Source organism: Schistocerca nitens, chromosome 6, assembly GCF_023898315.1.
Source record: "Schistocerca nitens isolate TAMUIC-IGC-003100 chromosome 6, iqSchNite1.1, whole genome shotgun sequence".
Classification (NCBI taxonomy): domain Eukaryota; kingdom Metazoa; phylum Arthropoda; class Insecta; order Orthoptera; family Acrididae; genus Schistocerca; species Schistocerca nitens.
This window is the reverse complement of record NC_064619.1, coordinates 574,711,765-574,737,569: the sequence shown is the minus strand read 5'-3', so window position 1 is coordinate 574,737,569 and position 25,805 is coordinate 574,711,765. Positions and strand designations below refer to the sequence as shown.

Below are 25,805 nucleotides of genomic sequence, written 5' to 3'. Positions count from 1 at the left end.
TCGAATTAGCAAACACACTAAGTCTGTATTTTTATCGTATTGTATCGGTAGTCGTATTACCTGTGAAATGGTAAGTCACTCTCCTTACTCCATCGCTTCGTACAATTGAAAGCGGAACAAGAAATCACCATTTCGATAGTCCGTAATTCCTTATACACCGTACAGACCGAGAGAAACTTCATGCCAAATTCGAATATGGCGGGCAATACAGACGACAGTAATCAGCTGGTAGAGCCATCTATCGGTAGGTGCGGTAGTTGAGCATCCCTCATTTTGCTAGCTTTAAGCCCGGTCCACACGCAACGATCTGTCTGCGCAGACATCGGCGCAGATGTCTGTACATGCAAAAGATCGCTGCAAATGTGGTGTGTTCACACGACACAAACCCCAGTCTACTACTCGCCCGCCATCTGTCGGTGTAGAAAAGAAATATCAGTTGCAAGCGACTACGCTCCCCGTAAACGTCAAAAAATTAATTCAGTTATTTTGAATTATAGAAATGGAGAAAGTTCTGTTGTGGTCTGTGTTCGCAACTTGTGTTGGAAAAAACATTCAGACCAACCGCAGGAAACAGAGAAAGCGGTCAAAATGGTGTAGACAGTGGCTGATAAAGCGAAAGCAGTTTTCTCACGTAAATTTACTGCGAGAGTTGCTGGGCGAACCTAACGACTGGCGAAATTCTTTGCGGATGGATGTCGACACTTGTAACCCCTTATATTATGAGAAAAAATACGTGTATGAGAAGGACAATTGCTCCTCACGAACGGCTTGCCAAGCAGATCAAAATACCATAACGTTGGCTGGTATACTTGATCTACTCCTACAACAGATCTAGATTTCTGAACTTTGGATAACTCTTTTCTGTAAACAGTTCGCAACGAATTTTTTAAAAATATATATTACTGTTTCTCTGTTTGCCAAAGCGTCAACTGCCCGCAATTTTTCAATTAGAACATTGTATGCTGCTGTCTCGGGCACTATATTCTTTACTTTAAATCTTCCACAAAAATGGGTGGTTTCTATATATTTCAATGAATTCACTTACAAGCTCTCGAGAACACTAAAGAGTATCAGCCATTTTAATGCCCTGTGCGCACAATTACAAACACTAGACTGAGCAAACAGCTGTTTCGCGCCAGATTTGCGGCGATCTCCTGTCCACACGCTCCAACTTGTCTGCGCAGATGTGGTTTGAACCCACAGATTTGAGAGGTTTCGCTCAAACCTCCAACTTCCAGGTTTGCACACACCTCAGGTTGGTGCAAATCTTCTGTCCACACGCAACGATCTGTCTGCTCAGATGTGATGTGCGCAGACATTTGCGCAGACAGATCGTTGCGTGTGGACGGGCCTTTAGACGCCTGTATGGGAGCTTAAACCACTGTGCACGATCCCAGTTCTCGAAGACACAACCAGGAGGTTCTACAACGCCATATCCAGACTTTTAGCTAAAGACGATATAAAAATTTAAACGGAATTGTGACCAGTGAACTTAACTAAAGAAATGAATTAACAACTAAGTGGTTAACTGTCAATTGTGTCTGAGGACATATATGAATGAAGAAGAACAAATGTTACTTTGCTATGTGTATATGTATCAATACATTTAATTTGTGATGGCTAAAAAGTCATTATGCTAGAAGCCAATAAAATAAAAAAAATCTACGCAGATAGATTGTTGCATATGCATTGGTACCTGTGACTTTGAAAAGCATGTGCGTATCATCTCTGACGAGTTCATAAGGGAATTCGGCCACAGCGGACAAAGTTAAGGGAACGGCTGTGTTATTGTAAATAAATGAAGTATTTTAAAATGGCCAGCAGTATAATACGCCTGTCATTCCTCAGCAACATAAATCGAAAGGTATCGCACCTTGTGGATTTGGTGACGTACGCAATCGTGAATATGTTAAAAGAAATGTGTCGAACTTGCTTAATAGTGAATTATCCACACACACAAATCTAGAACGAGTACATACTGTGTATTGTTTCCATATCCAGAAACGAAAGAGTAACTAATGAAATGAGTTTACTGCATAATTAAGGATTTCGTAGCAGTGAGGACGTTGGAAGTAACGTAAAGTAATATTACTGCGTGAGAAACGATGAGGTACAGTTCGTTCTTGTTTCATTTAAAACCTTCAGTTGTTCCTTTTGTAAGAAAAAAAATTGTTAAGTAAAACTTTTACATTCGTCTTAGTTACTCACGAAAGATTACTGTATGCAGCTACATGTGAATGGAAAAAAAAATATTAATGGATACAGATTAATTTTTTTCTGTAGGACCCTCATACACATGGCTTTATTGCATTTAGATTCAATCTCCCCACACACAGTATAAGTCCTGTAGCACTCAACAAAACTTATTTAGTAAAGGATGAGAGCTTGTGCAGAATAGGACTTATTGCTACCAGTTGGTTCTTAAGGTTTTAACATGTATCTAAATTGTGCGTCAATTTTGGAAAGGGGAGGTTGGAGATGGTCTTGTTATATGGAAACTCGGAATCCCCTGCTCAGAGTTAAGCTAGATAGGCCTAATTGTTTCTGGTGATAGGAAATTGTTTGGTTTGGGGTGATGAGAACTGACTTCCATACTTATTCCCTATGTATTAAGTGTGTTTCGAATTGTTAGTTATAATATGCAGACAGCCAAGCTTTTATTCAGAAAATATTAATCGTTCACTGTCTATGTTCTGTGAAACCATTATGAATTTCTTAAAAAAATCCTTAGCCCCCCCATTATTATTGTTAACTGAAGTGCACCTAAGAGTTTCATCCGTTGACAATTTTATCAAGGAAAGCATCACCAGATTCAGCATACCACAAAAATTGTTCATTTGGATAAACGTCATTTCGATTCGGGAGTCATTTTCCAGGGCAGACACTTCGTGAAGTGAGCCGCACCATGAATGAATGATATGGTTGAGTTAACTATGACTAATATTACTGCAATGCCATTCAGGAGTTTTTAATCTCTCTGACTTCCCCAACAACAGTGTTTTCTGCAGTCAAAACGAAATGATCTGAATGATTGTAGTTACCACAGCTGTACCAATTGCTGATTTCCATCTCCATATATAGACTTGGCACTGTGAGAAATACCCAGTCCCATAATGGGTGTTACTGAGAGAGGTAATACACAGAGCTTTTGCTTGGGACAATGGCAAGGGGGTTCCAACCCTAGTGCAGTCATCGAGATGTAGGTTTTCCATGATTTGCGTAAATTACTTAATGCATCTGTGTGGATGATTCCTTTGAAAGTCCATGGTTAATTTTCTTCTCCAGTCTGACATACCAAGCGAGGTGGTGCAGTGGTTAGCAAACTGGACTCGCATTCGGGAGGACGACAGTTCAAATCCATGCCTGACAATCCATACAGAGGTTGTTCCGTCTCTAATGACCTTGATGTCGAAGGGATGTTAAACCCAAATCTTCATTCCTTCTCTTCTAGTGACCTCAATGAGTTGTCAAACTCTAATATCTTCCTTCCTTCTTCCATGCTGAGTCTTTATTCAGTTTCTTACCAGGTTTCGTTTGATAGGCCCTTGTAATCTCCTCTTTTGGTTTCAACCTTGGTGACTGTGAGTGCTATGGTTTGCAGCTTCACTAAAAAATGTGCCGATGTAGAAAATATAGAATTTAATAATTATTGGACCTGTGAACTGCTTTTGGTTACAGTTTTGGTAGACTCCTGCCTTCAGTGGGCACATACATGTAGGTCTACTGCATGCCAAACTATGTCTCACCAGCTTATTAATGAATTTTTTCCAATTAACCCTTGAACACTAAAGAGGGGAAAATATTACATTGCTACTAAATCGTTATAAATTTTACTACTATAGATTTTATTCAAAGGAAGTCATATATAGGCTAAGTGCTAGTTAATTGCAATTGTTAGATCTCCAGTGGTTTGTTACATACAAAATAAGTACAAAATGGCATGTTTTACACCTTATAACTTGACAAATTTACTGCTCAAAATCTTATTGGAAAATAAGTCATAACTGTTATCCATTGGTTATAAATAATCATCATCATCATAACTGCGAAGGTATTTTACACACAAAATGAGTAGTCTTCTACTTTAGACACTACTATTATAATCTAAGCATGACCTAGCTCAGTCTTCCATGGCCACTCAGGGATCCTTCTTCTGATTCCTCGTTTTCCTCATTTGCTGCTTGAAAGTGTGGGGCTACATCACTGTCATCTGTACACACATCATCATCATCATCCTCTTTGCTAAATTATCTATTCTTGTCAGTTTCTTTGAGCAAACCACCCAGTATGTTAGTGTCAAAATCAAACTCAGCACCATGTATGTTGTGCAAATTTTAGTAGCTAAAGATGAGATTCTGCAGCTCGTGGTCTTGCAGTAACATTCTCGCTTCCCGCGCATGGGGGCCCGGGTTTGATTCCTGGTGGGGTCAGGTATTTTCCCTGCCTCGAGATGACCGGGTGTTGTTGTGTTGTCTTCATCATCATCATCATTCATCCCCATTACAGTTGGAGGAAGGCAATGGCAAACCACCTCCGCTAGGACCTTGCCTAGTCGGCGGTGTGGATCTCCCGCATCATTCCCTACGCTCCTCGGAGTATGGGACCTCATCATCATCAAAGATGAGATCAGCACTGAAGGGGGAAATGTGATGTAAATTCACACTCTTCTAACTGTGACTGGTTGATATTTCATCAAAGATGCCATACTAATATAAATTCTAAGCCACGAAACAAATATGCTGACTATCAGCAAACAGGCACACCATTAGTAAACATTCAGAACGTTTACAAAGCAAGCACAAGTTTCAGCTTAGTGCTGGATTTTGGCAGTAAATAATTCAGCCATTGTTAAAAACAATGTTTGCCATCAAGGTACTCAAAACCACATGTCCAGATTGTAGGAACTGCAATTGTAAAATTTGTGCTGCACGTAGTGGCCGTGCGGTCTGATGCGCCATGTCACGGATTGTGCGCCCCCTCCCACTGAATGTTTGAGTCCTTCCTCAGGTATGGATGTGTGTTTTGTTCTTAGCGTAAATTAGATCAAGTAGTAAGTCTAGGGGCCGATGACCTTGGCAGTTTGGTCCCATAGGAATTCATACATTTTGTGAGGGTTTAGTAATCAAGGTTAATGTGCTATTAGAAGTAAACCCCTATTCCTTAGACTAATGCTATGTTTGGTTTCTTTGTCACCATAATTATTTATATGAGAGGTTTCTTTGGCCCAATACAATGAAAATAACCATTGTTTAAAAAAAAAAAAACAGCTATCTGGCACAGTGTACCAGCAACTTGGTACTAGTTAGCCACAGATTTCAAAAAAGTAAATCGTTGACCAGCATATGCTGAGAACCCTCTAACACACTGAAAGTGCTGTGTGAATTCCTCTCAACTAGAAAACTGTATTTGTGAAATTATTAAAGGGGCATCATGGAATTCATTTTAATTGTAAAAATAAAACTAATAATCAATTGTATAGAAGTAGGTCCAGTTGATGATAGTATAACACAGTCTGTTCAATCAGTGAAGCTTAAAATCTGAGTCATGTGGCTGGTCAGTGCATCAGTGTATTAAAAGAGTGAGGTGTACTTTAAGACAATATTATGAAAAGTAGAGACTGCTCCACACCATACAGCAGAGATGTTAAGTCGCAGACAGGCACAATGAAAACACTACTAATCATGTAAGCTTTCGGCCAGAAGGCCTTCTTCTGAAATAGACAACATACACACACACATTCGCACAAACACAGTGGTCATGTTCGTGTCAGCTGCATCTGCGTGAATGTGTGTGTGTGGTGTCTGTTTCAGAAGAATGCCTTCTGGCTGAAAGCTTACGTGTTTAACAGTCTTTTTATTGTGTCTGTCTGTGACTCAGCATGTGTGCTAAATGGTGAGTAGCAATCTATCCTTCTCATAATATCATCATTATTCCATCCTGGATTTTCCATTGTTTGAATTCTATACTTTACTTAGAAAGGTTAAGATGTGTCTGAACAGGTCACAGTGGTTTTCTTTCCCCACCCTTGCCCAGTTTGAGCTCCATCTCAGCAGGATATTGTATCCCAATCTTCCTTCCTTGGTCTGTTAATGACTGCACAATAATTTTGTACTTATCTTATTGGATGTTCACGCACAGAATAGTGATTAGAGATTTAATTAAGTTCGTTTGAAAAGAACATGATGTAGAGCATATCAGATGTACAGTTTTTTGTGCAGTCTTGGTTAGCAATAGTTTTTTTCTTTTTTTTTAAATAGTGGGAACTATTTTTGTGGAGGTATTGAGAAATACTATGTAACCAGTCAGCTTTGACCAGTGATGGTTTCATACAATCATGTATTTCAACAAAGTATCGAAACCCCTTGCGAATTTGGACGAGGAGGAGGAGAAGGTTAGTGTTTAACGTCCAGTTGACAATGAGGCCATTAGAGATGGAGCACAAGCTCAGATTAGGAAAGGTTGTCCTTTCACAGGAACAATCCCAGCATTTGCGTGGAGTGATTTAGGGAAATCATGGAAAGCCTAAATCTGGATGGTCGGACGCAGGTTTGAACCATTGTACTCCCAAATGCGAGTCCAGTGTGACATGACTGTGCTATCTTGCTTGGTATTTCGGAATTTGGATATTACCTTAAAATATCAGATCAAATTGAGAAAGTAGAATATAAAGATAACTATGGAATACACAATTTATATAAAAGAGTATTGTCAAGCACATTCATTGGCTTCTCTCAATTGAAACAAACTAAGATTCTACAACCTGTCATTGGGATGTGTTATGTTTCAATTTGTTGCTGTAAATGTCAAAAATACCTAGGGGGAGGGAGCGTGGCAGCTTCGTATTTTTGACATACTTGTTGGCATCACCTTCCTACATAACCCTGACCTGGGGCAGTCCTACATATCAGTCTGTCACAACACCTGTACAAAAGTTCATTGGTGATGTCAATAGTCAAAGCAGAAGGGGACCCTTTTGTTACTGTGTTGCAATTATAATTGCTTTTTACACTTTGAGGACGACGGGGGATTGATAGAGATGCGTGGATTTGGAATGACACCGTCAAAGACACGGTACACACAAAGAAACGATTGTATCATGAGTCACCGATAAAACACCAGAGCGATGGAATGCGTACAGAACAGCCCGAAGAGATGCAAAACAGGCTGTAGCAGCAACCAAATCCTCACGTTATGATGATCTATATGCAAAATTTGACACATGTGAAGGAGAGCGGGACTTATATCGACTCACTAAAGCAAGACATTGCAATTCATATGATGTTCATCAGTTCTACGGAGTCAATGATGAGACCGGTAATCTGCTAGTTGACTGGAAGAAGGCCAAAGAACGATGGTGCAGCTACTTCAAGAAGATCTCAACAGAAGGGTTCCCCCATCGACCAATACCCATTGGCCATGCTGTTGAAGGGCCCATAAGAGAATTTGCAGTCGCAGAGGTAAAGACTGCTTTGAGCAAAATGAAGCCTGGGAAAGCCACTGGCCCAGATGACCTTCCAGCAGTTATGGTGTTCCCATCACACCGAATGGACGGTTTGCACCTTAATTTGAAGAAAACCGAGTACATGACATCAGACAGACGTGAAATTGGAACCATCATGATTAATGGTGAAGATCTGACTCATGTGAGTAAGTTTAAATACCTTGGTTCCACGATCACCGTTGATGGCCGACTCACTGAAGAGGTCAACACCAGAACTCAGGCAGCCTGGATGAGGTGGCGAACAACAACCGGAGTCACTTGCAACCGCAGGAGGAAAGATAATTTAAAATCAAAACTCTATCGCACTGTCATCCGACCGGTTGCCTTGTATAGTTGTGAGTGCTGGCCGACTACAGTTGAGACAGAACGCCGCCTAAGCATAATGGAAACGAAGATGCTAAGGTGGACAGCGGCCTCACTAAGTTAGATCACGTTTCTAATGACAGCATTAGGGAACAGTTTGGTGTTGCACTGATCCAAGACAAGATGCATGAGAGTAGTCTTCAATGGTTTGGGCATGTTTTACAGGCCGGTGATGACTCTATTGCCAAGGCGGGTTACACACTTGAAATCGTCGGCAGTAGAACCAAGGGACGACCTAAGCAACGTTGGGCTGATACAATTCATAAAGACCTTAAATGCATGAACATTCACCCAGATGCAGCCCATGATAGAGTGAAATGGAGACAACGGACCCATGTAGCGAACCCCACAGGCACGCGGGACAAACGCTGAAGGAAAAGAAGTAGTACACTTTGAGCTAATGTAGCTGTGATGACATTTGAATAAAAATAAAAAACGACTGTGTGATGTTCTGTACCATTTATTTTTTACTTTCTTGACTTTCTTTTTCAGAAGGTAGTTCTAAAACTTATTTTATATATAGAGCCTATTTTGGAGGTGTGACTGTTTTACACTCATAAAGTAAGAAGTAGACTTGAGTCACAATCAAGGTTTTGAGTAAAAACCATGATGCTTATTGTGCTTTAAAAGCCCATCTTCAAGTGCTTACCATAGTATTTTATTACTTGTACATGGCATTTATTTCCCACTGGTCCTGCTACAGCAGTAAAGCTCAGTTTGGTGATGAAACAGTTCTGACTAAAATAAATATGTTTATTGGAAAAATCCCAAGGAAACATTTCAGTCGAAAATCCTAGTGTAATGTAAAAGCTGAAGTGTAGATCAGGGCCAGCAGCAGTAATGGCAGCATTCCTCTACTGTTTATTGGTTGGCAACATGTCAGTTTCACATACCCAATGGGATGATACCAATGAGAGGCGAGGAAATGAGCAATGAATTTCTAGGATTGAAATAGATACAGTTCAGTTATTCAGTGTTGTCACAAATATTTGACTGTGGTTTTTTTTTCCCCAAATATGTCATGAATTTGGTTGAGACCCGATAGCAAAGCTCTTACAGCAATAGCGAAAAATTTGTGACAAACAAGGTTATAAATTTCATTGTTGTGCATGTGCAGTGGTAAAATTTATAATTTGGCTTGTCACAAATGTTCAGCTACTTTTATTTTTCAAATATGTCACAATTTCCAAGACTGCAATTAGGTTGGGACCCAAGAGCACTGTTTAAACTTATAATCTTTGTTGTCATGAATATGTGACACTCTTTCTATGTATGTCACACATTGCAAGGTTGTGGTGAGATTGGAATGTGACAGTTTGGTTGTGACTTGGCAAAGCCAACAAATGTGAAAGCTAAAATATCTGGTTGTGATGACACTGATCTGTAGCTTAGCCAGAGGCCTAGGTTAGGCTGGAATATGATGGTTTTACTTGCAAAAGTTAAATTTAATATTTTATTCATCCTCAGTAACCGCAGTTGTACATATCGAAATAATCAGCAGTTAGTTGCATAAAAGAAATTTACTTTCTTAACTGGTTTCGGGCACTTAGTGCCCTTCTTCAGAAGGTTACACCTATCACAATACTTGCGAATGTCGTCAGAAAGATGCATACAGCAAAATGCCATAGTACTAAAAAAATACCGGAGTAATAAGTAATCAGTTATTATTGCTCTTGTTTTCTTTTACCGCGGCACTTTGCTGTATGCATTTTATTGTTGACAGTCACAAGTAAGGCAATAGGTATAACTTCCTGAAGAAGGACACCAAGTGCCTGAAACTGGTTAAGAAATTAAATTTCTTTTATGCAACTGGTTGCTGATTACTTTGATATAAAAATTAAATTAATAATGTTTGTTGTAACATACATTGTTTCTTCCAAATATGTGAAGAATAACAAGTTTGCAGTTGGTTGGGAACAAAAAGCAAAGCTAAAATTAAATTAATAATCTTGGTTCTAAAAATATCTTGGTTCTAAAAATATTTGCATATTTCTTCTGAATGTGTTAAGATTTTGAAGGCTGTGATTACTGATGTGAAAATGTGACTATATTCCTTTGAAACATGTAGTCTGTCAGCTGCTCTCTAATTGGGTGCCTAGACCCAGTAGCTGACACCCTTTTTCTTTCCCATCATACCTTACAGTGAGCACTGACAACACTGTTGCATGAAACAGGTAAGTATGCCAGATCTAGACTTTTACAGAATGTAAATAATTTAGGAGTCAGGTAACAACTCAATAATAGAGGCATTGAGTCATCGGAAAGGGGGGAGGGGGAGGTGAACGAAGAAGACTGGGATCATCTAGACCACAAACCCTCGTCTACCCTATCCTCATTCCCCCATAGCCTCAACACCTACTCTCCCATTCTCTTAACCTGGTCATCCTGCGTCCAATATGCCACCTTCCTGGATACTGACACCCACCTCTGTCTCAACACACACCTGTGTCCATATCAAGCTCACTATCAACAGTACCTGCATTTTGGTAGCTGCCATACCTGACACACCAAAAAATCACCCCCATATAGTTGGGCCAGCCATGGACAATGCATTTGCAGTGATAAGAATTACGTTGCCCAATATGCTGCACTACCCCCTAAACCTAGTCTGCAGACATAATTTCTACACCATACCCTCACACACTCCTAACCCTCAGACCACCCTCAAAAATGAGCTGTGAAGGAGCACCCTCATCATAGCCCAATATCAGCATGGACAGAAACAATTCCAGGGCTAGGGCTTCAACTATCTACCATCTTGCCTGGAAATGAGGAACATCTTACTCACAATCTTTCTCACTCACTCCCAAAATTGTATTCTGCCTCCAAACCAATCTATGCAATATCCTGGTTCATCTTAATGCCACATTCACTTCCAGCCCCATGCCACATGGGTCTGTGGAAGATACAAATGTAAGATGTGTTCAATACACACACCCAGACACATTTACTCCAATCCCTCGCAGGCTTATTCTACCCCATCAGAGGATCTCTGCACAGCATTTATGTGGAAATGACCACCAACGAGCTGTTCGCCTAAATGAATTCATCACAAGTTTGTTCGGCAGTTGTGTGTCGACAGAAAAGCTCACCCATTTCCAATGGCAGCTGCTACAAGAAAGGCATTCTCACACAAAGGTTAATTTAATAATTTTGAAAAAGTATATTAGAAGGAAATTCGAGCAACTTGTTACTTCTTCCTACATGTCTGTTGTGAAATAGCCATGATGGTAAAATAAGATAAATTAAAGCTTATACAGATGCTTACTGATGGTAAATCTTCCCAAGTATCATACACAAATGGAAGAGAAAATGGGAAATGATACATGTTAGTAGCCTCTTTCACACAATAAAGTTGTGAATTACAGATGTATATCGGCAACAACACACCTGGTATGTGAGATATATTTCAAGTTTGTAATACCTAAAACTTGTCAGGTTGAGTTGTAGGGAGCCAATAGTGAGGCAAGAGGAAATTTTAATTTATTAGTGTAATTGCAGCACTATGGATCTGAAGAATCACTTTAACCTCTGAAAACTAATTTTATGTTAAATCTTTTTCACACAATAGTGGTTCTCACCAGCTGAATTTTCTGTATTATGCAATTATTTATTTGCACAGCGACTGTATTGCTGATAATAGTTTTGATGTAGAAATGCATTAGGTTAACATTTCTTCATTAAAGGGAATTGCAATAACATAACTTGTGGCAAAAGCAAGTTTATTTTGAAAGAAGAAATAAGACCATTGGGACATGCAGATCAGAACCACAGAATAACAACCTTGGAATATTAGCACAGTATGCCATAAAAAGTAACATTTCAAAATAAGAAGCAATAGAGAATTACAATCCAACTAAAGTTCTTTTGACATAATCATTTTGTGGAGCTATTTTTTACGGTAATATTACACTAGTACTGATGATGATTTTACTTTTACCTAACAATGAAATATTCTTCAATACATGTAGACTCGTGTCCAAATTGAGCATAAAGAATGCTGATATACATATCTTAAAAGGTTTACCACTGAAACAAAAAAATTTTGCAGGTATCTGGAAGTAGATGCTACTGTGTTGGTAGCAAACCAGCTTCTCCCAAGCAACCAAGTGGAACTGGAAGTAAAGTACCACCAAGTATAACATCAGTAGACGTTCCTGGTTTAAGTGCAGCAGTTTACCAAGTACCTTCAGGAGGTATACACAAAACAATAATCACAGATTTAGTATGTTCAGGAAATGAAGCTTAAAAATTGAAAAGTCTCTCTTTTTTTTTTTTTCTTTCTAGGAGTAGGACCTGGGGCATCCAAAGACGGCGAATATAAAAATCCTGAATATTACTCATACCACAATACCTCATATTTTGAAGCTGAAATTGAAATGTTGAAATACCGTATACCTCAACCGTCAAGCCTTTCAAAATAAATGTGACACAATAATTTAGCAAATACAAAGACAACTGAGATGAAAGAGAATTGCTAGTGTCAGTTAAGTGATTTATGGTTTAATAGCTGCATGCATTCTCTCCAGTTATTTCTAAAACAAAAACTAGGTGAATACAAAATGTCTTAAGCTGTGGAGTTGCTCATTGCTGAAGATGAATGAACTTCATCTTAGATAAAACAATGAGACTACAATTATTACATAGTTTTACCTGATATGTTGTATATAAAAATAATGGAGCTTAATTGTAATAAAGTTCTGAGCTACCATTTCTTTTTGTTCTTCAAATTATTGGACAATGTGCTTATCTGTCTACCTTTCAGTTCCTGCTAACTATCATATATCTTGTGGTCTTTAAATATGTCTGCTTGTGTCTGTATGTGTGGATGGATATGTGTGCGTGTGCGAGTGTATACCTGTCCTTTTTTCCCCCTAAGGTAAGTCTTTCCGCTCCCGTGATTGGAATGACTCCTTACCCTCTCCCTTAAAACCCACATCCTTTCGTCTTTCCCTCTCCTTCCCTCTTTCCTGATGAGGCAACAGTTTGTTGCGAAAGCTTGAATTTTGTGTGTATATTTGTGTTTGTTTGTGTGTCTATCGACCTGCCAGCGCTTTTGTTTGGTAAGTCTCATCATCTTTCTTTTTAGATATATTTTTCTTTCTTTTTTTACATGACATTTGTTTGTGTGATTTCTCCCATTAGGAATGCTTGCTAATTGAATCTTACACAATAGCCTAAGTATATATGTGGGAATGACCACCAACAAACTGTCCATTCACATGAATGGACACAGGCAGACAGTGTTTTTTGGTAATGAGGATCACCCTGTGGCTAAACATGCCTTGGTGCACGGCCAGCACATCTTGGCACAGTGTTACACCGTCTGGGTTATGTGGATACTTCCCACTGACACCAACCTACCAGAACTCCGGAGATGGGAACTTGCCCTTCAATATATACTCTCTTCCCGTTACCCACCTGGCCTCAACCTCAGCTAATTTCAAGTTGCCACCCCTCGTTCATCATTTGTCACTCAACATCTTTGCCTCTGTACTTCCGCCTCAACTGACATCTCTGCCCAAACTCTTTGCCTTTACATATGTCTGCTTGTGTGTGTGTGTGTGTGTGTGTGTGTGTGTGTGTGTGTGTGTGTGTGTGTGTGTACCTGTCCCTGTCCCTGTCCCTGTCCCTGTCCCTGTCCCTGTCCCTTTTTCCCCCTAAGGTAAGTCTTTCCGCTCCGGATTGGAATGACTCCTTACCCTCTCCCTTAAAACCCACATCCTTTTGTCTTTCCCTTTCCTTCCCTCTTTCTGATGAAGCAACCGTGGGTTGCGAAAGCTTGATATTTGTGTGTAGAATAATGTTGTTGTCGCAGACAGGCACAACAAAATGACTGCTAAAGAAGTGAGCTTTCGGCCAAAAGGCCTTCTTCTAACGTGCGCGCGCCATGCGCCCCCCCCCCCCCCCCCCCACACACACACACAGTTGAGTTCACCTCTTTTTGTGAAAAAAGTCTATGTACTATTTTGCTAAGATAGGTCTACATTAAATTATTAGTACAGAGTTACCACACTGACAAAAACTGAAACCATAATTATTACATATATATATAACTGTTGCTTTGGCACTTAGCCATAGAGATTAGAGTGTAAACTCAGGTTCTTCCTAAGTAGAAATTTTGCAAGCCACTCCAAAATAGTAACAGTGGGAAAATACAACATTTCTTGGAAAATAATATCTGTTGGATGTAAATAGTATGAAAATGCCAGGTGTGCCTGGCAAAATCTGGTTGGAAAACATCCGATTTACTTAAATGCAGTTTTGTGTTAAATATTCCATTCTTCTGATAGCAGCTGGATTGTGTTTCTTACTTTGCTTCTCACATAGTCCATCAGCAGATAATTTGTGTATTGTTGTATATTACACACTAGTGTATACATAGGCTTTGAGTGATACAACATATAACAATGGAAGTTTTGTTTCATTATTGTTTAACTCCTTGTGATAATTTTAAATATTTTAACATTAGTTAGTAAAATGGAGGATAAACTTTCACTTTTACAAGTTTTATTGAGATAATGGTATTTTTATAAGAAACGGGGATATTGAGTGGTAAGTAGGCACTTCTCTTCTATACCAAATAAAGTTCATTTTGTACTTTGTTCTTATAAACTTAATTATTTATTCAAACAATAAAAATTTTCTTGAAATGTTCATTATAAAATTATGTTTAAACAGTAAAATCAAATGGCTGAAAAGAGGCCCTAAAAGTTTTCGTCAATTCGGTTTCTTCTTCCTTAGAAACTTTACAGTCTCTCCAATCTGCTCGATCCACCATATTCAGTACTGACTCACTGGCCAGAACATCTCTGGAACACCAAAACCAATGATTTAATACCACATGGTATGACCGCATAGTGTGAATTTATTATATATGATTGAAAAATAATAAACTGAGCAAGCAATAACAGTATATAATGACTCTGCACTACAGTTATAATCAGGTGTCAATTTACGGAAAAATTCCTTAAACTATGAATAAAATAATTTCAAGTCATCCTCCAAAAATTGTTTCTGGCTGATAAGAAGAGGATAATTTTCCCTAATCCAAAAGAAGCTTTTGGAGTTTACTCCCTTTGGAAAAAAAAGGAAAAACATAGTTATGCTAATATCTACAGCGAAATGGGAGGATTGGGGGTGTCACTAAACTGGCAATGCTACAAGCAACAAAAAATATAGTCAATGACAAGACAGACAGAGAGATAGAGAGAGAGAGAGAGAGAGAGAGAGAGAATTTGAAAGTGGGCTGTTCATTTCTTTTACTGCAAGACAGGTGGCTGCACTCTTTCGGAGTCATTTGTCCACGATAAAAATTCGGTCTGGTAAAACAAAACAAGACTGATAATTTTCATGACTAGATTCATTAAATTAATACTTTCTGTAGCGTAATCTACAGCCACTGTGGAAAGGAGTGGAGTTATGAATACTAAACAAACAGTTACATGTCTGTTGATATACGTGGTGTGATCAAACAGTAATGAGGATTTTTCTTAAAGAATCTTTATTTATTCAACATCATCATTTTCCAATATGGAAGCACTTCTGTGATTCACTTTTCGTTATGGTGTTCAGCTCCTTCGGTGATTCTGTTTTTATCTCATCAATGGTCGCAAAATCACATCCTCTCATGGTTCTCTTCAGCTTCAGGAATAGAAAGGAGTCATGTCGAGTGCGATGCGGTAGTGAGGCAATGTAATTGTTTTGTCTTTTGCCAAAAAATTATGAACAAGCACTGAGGTTTAAGCGGAAGCATTATCATGATGCAATTTTCACAAGTGGTTTTGCCACAATTCTGGTTGTTTTTGGTACTGGCTCTTAAGGCAATTTCCACTGGGATGATTGGGCATTGGTTTTGACGTCGTACCTATATATCCATGTTTCGTCACCTGTTATAACCTTCTTTAGAAGTTGTAGATCGTCAACTTCATTCAGGATTCCTGAACAATGTCTACCAACATCCATCGTTTTTTGTCAAAATTCAAAAATTTTGGAACAAAATTTGCTGCTTCACTTTTCATGCCCAAAATGTGAAAAAATTGCTTGGCATGAGCATGAGATATGGTGACATTATTAGCAACCTTTCTGATAGTGATTCAGCAATTTTACAGAACCATTTTCTTTACTTCTTCCACATTGTTGTCAGTAACTGATGTGCCGGGACATCCACAGTGGTCGTCTTTTTCAACATCTTCTCAACCCTCTATGGAAACATTTATACCACTTGTAAACTCTTGTCTCACTCACAGTGGATTCGTCAACAGCCACAGAAAACACTTAAAATGCTGTGCTGTATTTTATTCCATTTTTTACGAAAAATTTAATGCAAACTCTTTAATCCATATTTTTCAGAAATAACTGTCAACAATAAACTAAATATTGAAAACAGCTGAAAATGCAAACATACATTGTGAACATGTGTACGAACAAGATAACTTTTTTTTTTTTTTTGAAAGTCAGATGTATACTTGAATGACCATATTTTCAGTTGATCTACTGTAACATATTAAGTTAATATGAAAACAAGTTTCTTTACAAAAATCAAGACGGAACAATGCCCAATTTGGATGGTGTTGTGGAACAAACTACTTTCATTGTTTTGCACTGAACAAGGTTGTATCTGCTCTTCCAATGCATCAGAATATGCTTTTTCTTCGTTTGAAATTTAGTATCAGGAATCATAAACACTGACTTCAGTGTGGAGGCTGAAGTAAAAGGAAAATAAATTGCATATTTGAACAAACGTTTTTTGCTATATGATCAGTAAACAATGTGAGACAGTGGTTAATTCAGCTCGTAATGAAAGGAATGAAAGGAATGAAATTTTTTGTACATAAAAGGTAATAATAGTACAATGATTTTACCTTTACATCTAACACATACAAAGCTGAAGCCCAAACATGTGGCTACCACAATTGAAGCCATAAAGCAGGAAGGCAATTCAGTTCTTGCCACATGCCTTACTGTGCTTTGCAGAGTATAGACACAAACAAAAATAATTTTATCTTCAAAATGGTTCAAATGGCTCTGAGCACTATGGGACTTAACATCAGAGGTAATCAGTCCCCTCAAACTTAGAACTACTTAAACCTAACTAACCTAAGGACAACACACACATCCATGCCCGAGGCAGGAACAAAACCTGTGACCATAGCAGTCGCGCGCCTAGAACTGCTCGGCCACTGCGGCTGGCAATTTTATCTTCCAATGTGACAGTGGTACTGAGTGTACTCCACAAATGCTGTAATTTGGTTCCTGCACAACACTCCAAAATAACAGAAGTCACTCAACACTCTTGATTGAAAAACAGTAGAAGCCTGATATACCATGGATTACACAGTTGTGTGTTCACAGTGTTCAGCTGCCACTAATCACATTAGAGCCATTTTCCAGTGACATTCAGCATTGGGCTCATTTATTGGAACAGTTCAAATCCTCTACTGATTCAGTCCAAACTTGGCAACTCTCGACAAACATCTATTTTTTAGACAAGGGTGGGGAGCCTAACAGTTCACATGTGTAACGATTTAGCAATGTGAGAGGGGCACCTGTGTGCAACTGAAATTTCACACTTTTCCCACAAATAAGCAAATGAACAAAAAGTTTGTTGACTGACGTATCACTGACAAAACTGCACGCTTGCTAGTTGCAGATTGGAATATACTGCATTAATCACATGGGCCTTGTGATAATAGTTTTGTGAGTAGGCCGAATTCTTATGTCTGTTTTGTTGCAAACACACAGATTGCACATGTCCTTTCCTACCACAAGCATAACACCAAGCTTGTCGGGAGGGGCAGTCTTGGCATTTGTGCCATGTACAACAGCAAGGGCAAGACTTAATTCTGTTCGCCTGTGTAGCCACCTGTTTAGCGAACTGCTTAGGCGGTGTGGAAGGTTGTTTGACCGGTGTGGCTAGTGTACACTGCCTGTGCAGAATGGGGTGATCACAACTAAGGGACTCAACCCAACAAATAACTGACTGCTAAAGTATATGAGCCGACAAGGCACCGGAATCATACTGATCAAGTATTTGCACTATCTGCTGAAATGATGGATCAGACTGTTTCAAAATTTGTTCTCTGATTTTGACATCAGGCACATTGTATACAATCACATCATGCAACATAACATCTGAATATAAAGCACCACAAGCACATTTGAATTTGTATTTCTTGGTCATACCCTACAAATCTGTTACCCACTCACGATAAGTTTGTTCTAACCGTTTTTTGCAATTGAAAAACTGATACCTAGCTTCTACCACATTCACTTGTTGATCATAATAGTTAGTTAACGAAGCAAGTACTCATTCTTATGACAGTTCACTCTGAGTGGTGTTAGGATGTAACTTCTGGATAAGTTTGAACACTGCACTTCCTACCATTATCTGCATGAGTTGTGTGGCATCTAATGCTTGGGGCTGCAGTGCCTGAGCAGGGGGCGGGACAGGTGGGGGGATCATGTTGGAAGACACAAATGCAACACATAGACAAAAAGATGTACAAAGAAATGTTCTGCAATGCCCACTTGAAAACACTGATCATCCAAAAGGAAAAGAAATTGTTAAAGCAATATGCGCCCCTGCAAAGGAAAGACAAGAGAAGATTAAGGCACCAGCAACAACAACAAAAAAAGTCCATGGCCATCAGGCACGGAGGCCGTGTGTGGACTCGTCACCAGTTGTGGGGTCTTGCCAACTCGTTGCTTCTAGGGTGCCTAAAGGATGTTGCATTCTTGGAATGCTATACAACAATTCAAACAAATAACATTAGTAGTTTTATTTATAGAAAACAAATTGACAATACTTAACTTTGGAGATTTACAAGTAGTAGTCACAAATGAGGGGTGACTTGCAATATAATTTAGAGCCCTTGATATGTGATTGTTCAGGCAACTTTCCATGTGTCACTGATAACTAATGTCCATGAACTGGTGCCAATCTGAGTGGCCAAGGCTAGCAGGAGTGGTGCTTAAGTTCACTTCTTCCAGGTGTCGCTCTTGGTGCAGCGCGGTCCAATTCTGCGCACCATTAGCTGCCATTTCCTCACTGCCTTCTCTGCTCTTGCGTTCCGCATCTTCGTTCCAGCACTTGGGGTTATGCCAGAACACTGTACATCCTGACTAACGGTGTACATCCTAACTGATTGAACATAGAGGGCTGCTGTGGGTAGTACATTATTAGGTAGTCTGCAAATTTCCCCACAAGTCTTTTGCACTGTCAGGACCCCACCTATCTCTTCTAACAAGAACTCCATCTGTTTCAGGATGTACTCTCTTTGCTTATAATGGACAAGACATTTCCGTTCTCGGAACGTACTTTGCCTGCTAAGTATCGCTCACATATGTGGACAGTGACTTTACAGAGCTACAATCACGCGAGTGCGAGAACATATTTGGTCTTGATTCTTTCGATTTGTTTGGCTTTAATATTCAGGGCAATGTGCTGTCAGTGTCTGCATTCAATGCAAAGGACAGTGTAGCTAGCTTGGTAGAAGAATTCCCGGAACTCTTTTCTGAAGGTGTAGGTAAAGCTAACAATTTTGTTGCACATATTACATTGAAAGACAATGCTTAGCCAAAATTTTGCCGGGCCAGAACTGTTCCCATTGCATTACGAGACAAAGTTGCTGCTGCAAGATAATGGGAGTAACTGCTCTCTTATCAGCTAGTCAATGGGCAAGTCCACTGTTTTTGCTCCCCAAACCTTCAGGTTGTATCCGCCTCTGTGTTACCTTTAAGTCTACAGTCAATCCACAAACTGTCATTGCTACTTATTCACTGCCACACCCAGAGGATCTCATGGACAAATTAGGTGCTAGACGCTACTTTTCAAAAATTGATTTGCACAACACGTATTTTCAAATACCGCTCGATGAAGACTCTCAAAAAGTGTGTGTACTGAATACTCATTTGGGCTTGTTTAAAAATTTGCATTTGCCTTTTGGCAGCACTTCCGTACCCGCCATCTTCCAACAGTATTTGGAACAGCTGACTGCACTAGTGCCAAACTGTTCAAACTATTTGGACGGTATTGTAGTAGCAGGTTGTACACCTGGCGAACATATTGCAAATTTACATGTTTTATTTCATGTTTTATCTGAGGCAAGACTAAAGTACAGACTGGACAAGTGTAATTTTTTTAGACCTGAGTTGCAGTATCTTGGTCATGTCATAAACAGTGAAGGTGTACATCCTCTTCAGTCACATTTGTTTGCCATACAAGACTTGCCAGTTCCTCGCAATATCACAGAATTGCAGTCAGTTTTAGGGAAAATGAACTATTATATTTGGTTTATACCGAATGCTGTATCGCTTGCGTCACAAGAATGTCCCCTTTGTTTGGACAGATGAGTGCTAAGTAGCTTTTCAAAAACTTCAAGATGCATTGCTCAGTGATCGATGCTTAGTTCACTTTGATCCTGAGAAACCAGTTGTATTGCAAGGTGATATTTCCTCCTACAGAATCGGTGCAGTGCTTTTGCACAGAATTGGCAATAAAGCCAGACATATTGCTTTCACATCAAAAGTTTTGTCCAAAGCTCAGTGTAACTATTCACAAATTGAAAAAGAGGCTTTGGCTATTTTGTATGGTGTCACCAAATTTCACCACTATTTGTATGGCAGAAAATTCTACTTAGTAACAGATCACAGGCCTTTGCACTCCTTGTTTCATTGGACAAAACCAGTTCCTATACGAACTGCTCGAAACTTGCAAAGGTGGACTTTGTTGCTGTCTCAATACCATTACGAGGTTGTGTATCATCCGACAGCTCAGCATGGTAATGTGGACGCACTTCCACACCATCCGATTGGCCCTGATACAGACTTTGATGCTTCTGCTGCATCTTGTTGTTCTGAACTGCTTCAGTCTTTTCCATTGAACTATAGGAAAATGCACAGGCCATGTACACTGATCCAGGTTTGAACATTTTGCTCAATTATATTCACACATCTTGGCCTCATTGAATCGCATAAAGAACACTGTAGTGTGTTGATACTTTGCACGTCAGCATAGCCTTGCTGTACAGAAAGGTGTAATTCTTGTTGAGAATGATAGTTTCCAATCACGTGTGTTGATCCCTAATCCTTTGCAAAAAGAAGTGTTGCAGTTACTTCACCAAGAACATTGGGGGATTGTTTGTTTGAAACAGCGCGTTGTCAACTGTACTTGGCAGGGTATGGGTGCCGAAATAGAACAGATGTGCCACAGTGTCACGCATGTGCGGAAAATCAGTCTGCTCTGCCACAAAAGTTCTCTGCTTGGTCTTATCGCCATGGCAACGTGTGCACATAGACTTTGCGGGACCCTTTTGGAACACTCGCTGGTTAACTGTGGTTGACTCATATAGCAAGTTTTCATTTGCTGGGCCATTGATCTCGACGACGTCATGTAGCACAGTTCAAGTGTTATCACTGATTTTTTGCGCAGAAGGTTTACCTGCAGTAATAGTGTCCGACAACGGGCCTCAGTCAACGTCACATGAATTTCAAACATTCTGTGAAAACAATGGCATACTGCATTTAACTAGTGCACCATTCCATCCACCATCAAATGGTGAAGCAAATGTTTAGTCAGAACATTCAAGCAGCAGATGGCCAAATTTTGCTCTGTACACAGCAGGGATCAAGCATTGCAACTGTTTCTCACCTCATATCGTTCGCACCCATGAGATGCACCATTGCTGGCACAACTGCTTCACAGCCACCGCCATAACACACTGCTCCACCCTCCTCAGCATCTGGCGCTGCATGATATTGTCTTTTGCAGGGTTTTTAGCAGCAGCAGACAGTGGGTGCAAGGCAAGATCATCTGTTGACTTGGTGCTTGCATTATCTTCTTTCAGGTCCAGAAGGTTTTGCAGCGCCGCCATCAAAATCAACTTCACTTATGTCACATACACGATGGTATTTCAGTCTCTCTTCCCTCAGATTCACGGGTCAAGAGGGCAGCGTGGCAACAGCAGTCGCCAGAGGGTGTCATCACACCGCGCGACAACCTCATGGAGATGGAGCCACAAGTGGACCACGCTGTTGCTAAGCACACTGCCCAACACGACATCCTTCATTCCATATGGATCCTTCTCACCAACACCATCTTTTCTGAATTGCGCAGGGGGAACTCTCCCTACGTTCCCATAACCCTGGACTCAAACTTAAACACTAGTCATTGCCCTCACCCATCCAGCCCCTTCCCTGTTCCCCTTCCAGCACTACACAGCCCTCACTCGACCAATATACCTAGTCTTTTTACTTCTCTCCTTTTCCACTACCCCCCATCCCCACCTCACCCCTGCCCACCGTCTAACCTCCCGACTGCGTCTAGCTGCCCTACCCTCTCTCCACTTCGTCCCTGCGCATTCCCCAGCAGCACTTCACTGTCCCTATCCTCCTCCTCCTCCTCCTCCTCCTCCTACTACTACTACTAACACACGTACGCGCGCGCGTGTGTGTGTGTGTGTGTGTGTGTGTGTGTGTGTGTGTGTGTGTGTGTGGTATATTTTTGACAAAGGCCTTGTTGGCCAGTAGATTATTTGTGACAGTTTTTCCGTTGTGCCTATCTGCAGCTCACCACCTCTGCTATATGGTGAGTAGCTACTTTCCTTTTCATCATATTGTTACATTCCATTCTGGATTTTCCATTGTTTGATTTTTGTCTAACAACGAAATGCTATGTTGTACTGTTAAAATTTGAATTGTTGGAAGTTCCTATGGGACCAAACTGCTGAGGTCATCAGTCTGTAGGCTTACACACTACTTAATTTAATGTAAACTAACTTACACTAAGGACAACACACACATACACATCCATACCTGAGGGAGGACTGAAATCCCCAGGGGAGGGGGCGGGGGCGGGGGCGGGGGCGGGGGGGGGGGAGCATGAACTGTGGCAAGGCACCTCAGACCACGAGGCTATCCAGCACGGCTATGTTTTACTGTTCATCTGTCGGCTGTTTTACTGTTCGTCTGTGCTGTGACTAGAGCCAATCACCTACATACAGCCCACAATGCAACAACGAATCAATTTTTGTTGGCACTACAAAGATTTATGGTCATTCCACATACTACCTACAGCATAAAACGTCCAAAAATTTTATGCAACTGACAAAGGGATAACAGAACCACAGATGGTCATCTCTGCTGATGACCAAAAGACGTGTCCAAAAAGTACTTGGGCACTTCAGCGCAGAAAAGGAAGCCACCATCAACGTGAAGCCAATCTCCCACACTGAAGACAAAGTGTTCTCTTTCTCACTTTCCCATTAGAAACTATTATTGTAATAAATATCTATGTAATCATTTGAAATAATGAGTCACTTTCTGGTTCAAGAACTACAAATCAAGAGACTCTCAACATTGCCAACAGGACCTGAGCCACCTATCGTAACAGACATGATGAGAGAATTCAGATTTTATTGGAAAACAGCACAAGATTTCTGGAGCAAAGAGTATCTCATGCTATTGTGTGATTTCCAAGCCAAATTCCTAAATGGAAAAACTGGTGAAGATTCAAGTCTGAGACAGAGTCCTTCACCAAGATGAAGTCCTCTTATGGGGCATGTGGCAAAAGGAAAGAGATGCACAGCCATCCTTGGCATTACTGATGGAAGACCTCTCATTAGGCCAGCCCAGCTGGTTGTACCCCTAGAGATAGACCAGCATGGGGAGGATGCGGGAGATTGCCAAATGTAATCACAGATTTTTTTCTATATCTGTGCATTTATAGGTAAAGGCATTATGTAACTTCTATGTTCTGTAATTTCTGTGTAAATAAAGTTGTATGTTGATTGATGTTAAATAACTTTCTAATTGCTCCTATATGTACGGCAGAGATTTAGAAATCAAAATTTAAACTGAAAAAGATTTCCACGGGCAGATACTGACTCTGAGCATAATTTATTGATTATGAACTGTAGAATGACACTGAAGAAACTGCAAAAAGCTAGAAGATTAATGAGACACAACTTGGATAAACTGAAAGAACGAGAGGTCACTGAGAGTTTTATGATGAACGTTAGGCAGCAATAGATGGAAATAGAAATACAACAGAAAATTTTATGTACTATAGCTTTTGTGCTGATTGCATCTGAATGGCTGTGTGCATGTATAATATTTCAGTGTATTCCATGCCCCCCCCCCCCCCCCCCTTGTTTTCACTTCTAGCGGTTCCATGGTCTTTTATTCCAATGTGTACCATTGTTAATTGCTAGTGTCTTGTGTTTTAGTGCCCTTTTTATTAAAAAGAAAAAGTGTTATAATTTGATTACAGTCCATCCAGCAGGAGACAAATGGTTAGCTTTGAGGGAGAAAATAGTGAAGGCTACAAAGAATCAAATAAGCAAAAAGACAAGGACTACTAGGAATCAAGAGATAACACAGCACATATTGAACTAACTAACAAAAGCATAAAATATAAAAAACGAAGTAGGCAAAAGGGAATACAGATACGTAAAAATGTGAAATTGATAGAAAGTGCAAAATGCTAAGTAGGTATGATTAGAGGCTGCAAAAGCACACATTAATATGGAAATTATAAGATGCTGCCTGTAGGAAAATACAAATAAAAGAATGTCTTTATTAATGTTAAAGTTATTTACTGTATAAACAGGATACTTTTATTCATAATTACCTTCCAAATTGCAATGGGAAGTTTTTCTTGATTCTGTGGAAAAGCTTTTCACCAGAAGGCAATTCAGCATAAAAGTATGGAGTCCCTGGAGGTGCTATCTGATCTAATTTTGCATGTTCTGGAAGTTCATCCAGTTGTATTCCTTCACCTTCGGCATAATCCTAAAAAGTAATTAAATGCAGTGTTATAGCTAAATGTCTTACAACTATGAGGCTGACCTTTCATTCTTTGTCACTTTTTGTTTATATAAAATGAACTGTCTTTGTAACATTCACGTTAGAAACTATTATTACCATAAATAACAATGTAATTATTTGAAGCAATGAGCCACATTCTGGTTCAAGAACTATAAATCAATCTGTGCATGTTGGTGTTGTTCCTTTATTATCCACTATATTTCTTAATAACATCTGAGACACAGTTCAAAACAAAATTCACGTTAAAGTCAGACGAAGTGGCAATGATGAAAACTACGAGTTGCAGGAATTTCATTAACATAACATACTGATCTGCCATTTCATGGTACGTGATACATCTCGCCCAGGTTTCTGTCTTCATAAGAATTTGTTCCTAATTGTTTTTCTCTTTAGTATTTGAAGACGATACGTTTGACATGTGTGTGTGTGTGTGTGTGTGTGTGTGTGTGTGTGTGTGTGTGTTTACTGAGTATATAAACTGATCTTTGAGTTTGATAGAGATGTTTGCTATTCACACTAAAATTTGACACAAGGGAGGTAGGAATGGAAACTACCTGCATCTGTGATAAGATTTATGGGTTCAAAGTCCACAACTACATCCCTCTATAACTGGATGCGTATGTCAGCTCAAAAGCCAGAGGTAAGCATGGGTGTAGCTCCTCCGTTAGGGCTTTGTCCAGTAAAGACCTATGGTGTTTAAACCAGTCTTTCATTTGTGGACAGGTTTAATTTTAATGTTTCCCATTTTGGAAGTTAAAGAAACAAATACAGAAAAATAAATTTTCAGAGAATGATTTCTCAAAATAAAGGATACATCATGTCTCATTTTCAAGAGAGACAGTTCATAACAGGATAAAATCCAAACAGATAAATGTTGCTAATAAATCTCCAATGAAGGGAGTAATATACACTTTGGAAGAAAGAGGCAGATAAGTGGTCGATTAAGAAGGAAAAAACTTCAGTTGCTGAGAAATAATGGATTGTGTGAAAAGGGTAGTACTCACAAGAATTCAGAAACTACGTATAACTTGAAGTATTGGAGAGGGATGAAATAAAAGCTAACTGGAGAGAGCGAACAAAAATGCAGACCAGAATGAAATTGGAAAAACAGCAA

At 39.6% G+C, this 25,805-nt stretch overlaps 2 protein-coding genes and 1 long non-coding RNA gene across 3 annotated transcripts in view; 2 read left to right on the top strand and 1 right to left on the bottom strand.

The window, feature by feature from the left end:
* The first annotated feature begins 1,723 nt into the window (after positions 1–1,723).
* Positions 1,724–12,575, top strand: LOC126262858 (uncharacterized). The gene is made up of 3 exons (XM_049959723.1): positions 1,724–1,864; positions 11,916–12,060; positions 12,152–12,575. Exons 1-3 carry the CDS (start codon positions 1,799–1,801, stop codon positions 12,286–12,288), a joined length of 348 nt encoding a protein of 115 aa, XP_049815680.1. The 5' UTR covers positions 1,724–1,798; the 3' UTR covers positions 12,289–12,575.
* A 1,893-nt stretch (positions 12,576–14,468) lies between these two features.
* LOC126262854 (CWF19-like protein 1) overlaps positions 14,469–25,805 on the bottom strand; it is a 167,945-nt gene continuing 156,608 nt past the window's right edge. Inside the window, exons 11-12 of the mRNA XM_049959721.1 lie at positions 24,495–24,655; positions 14,469–14,676 (exon numbers count right to left, since the gene is read on the bottom strand). Of these exons, the coding sequence (XP_049815678.1) occupies positions 14,538–14,676; positions 24,495–24,655 (300 nt within the window). The 3' untranslated portion in view covers positions 14,469–14,537. The remainder of the gene's footprint in view (positions 14,677–24,494; positions 24,656–25,805) is intronic.
* LOC126262857 (uncharacterized) overlaps positions 22,323–25,805 on the top strand; it is a 101,127-nt gene continuing 97,644 nt past the window's right edge. Inside the window, exon 1 of the long non-coding RNA XR_007546769.1 lies at positions 22,323–22,451. This is a non-coding gene — a long non-coding RNA (uncharacterized LOC126262857). The remainder of the gene's footprint in view (positions 22,452–25,805) is intronic.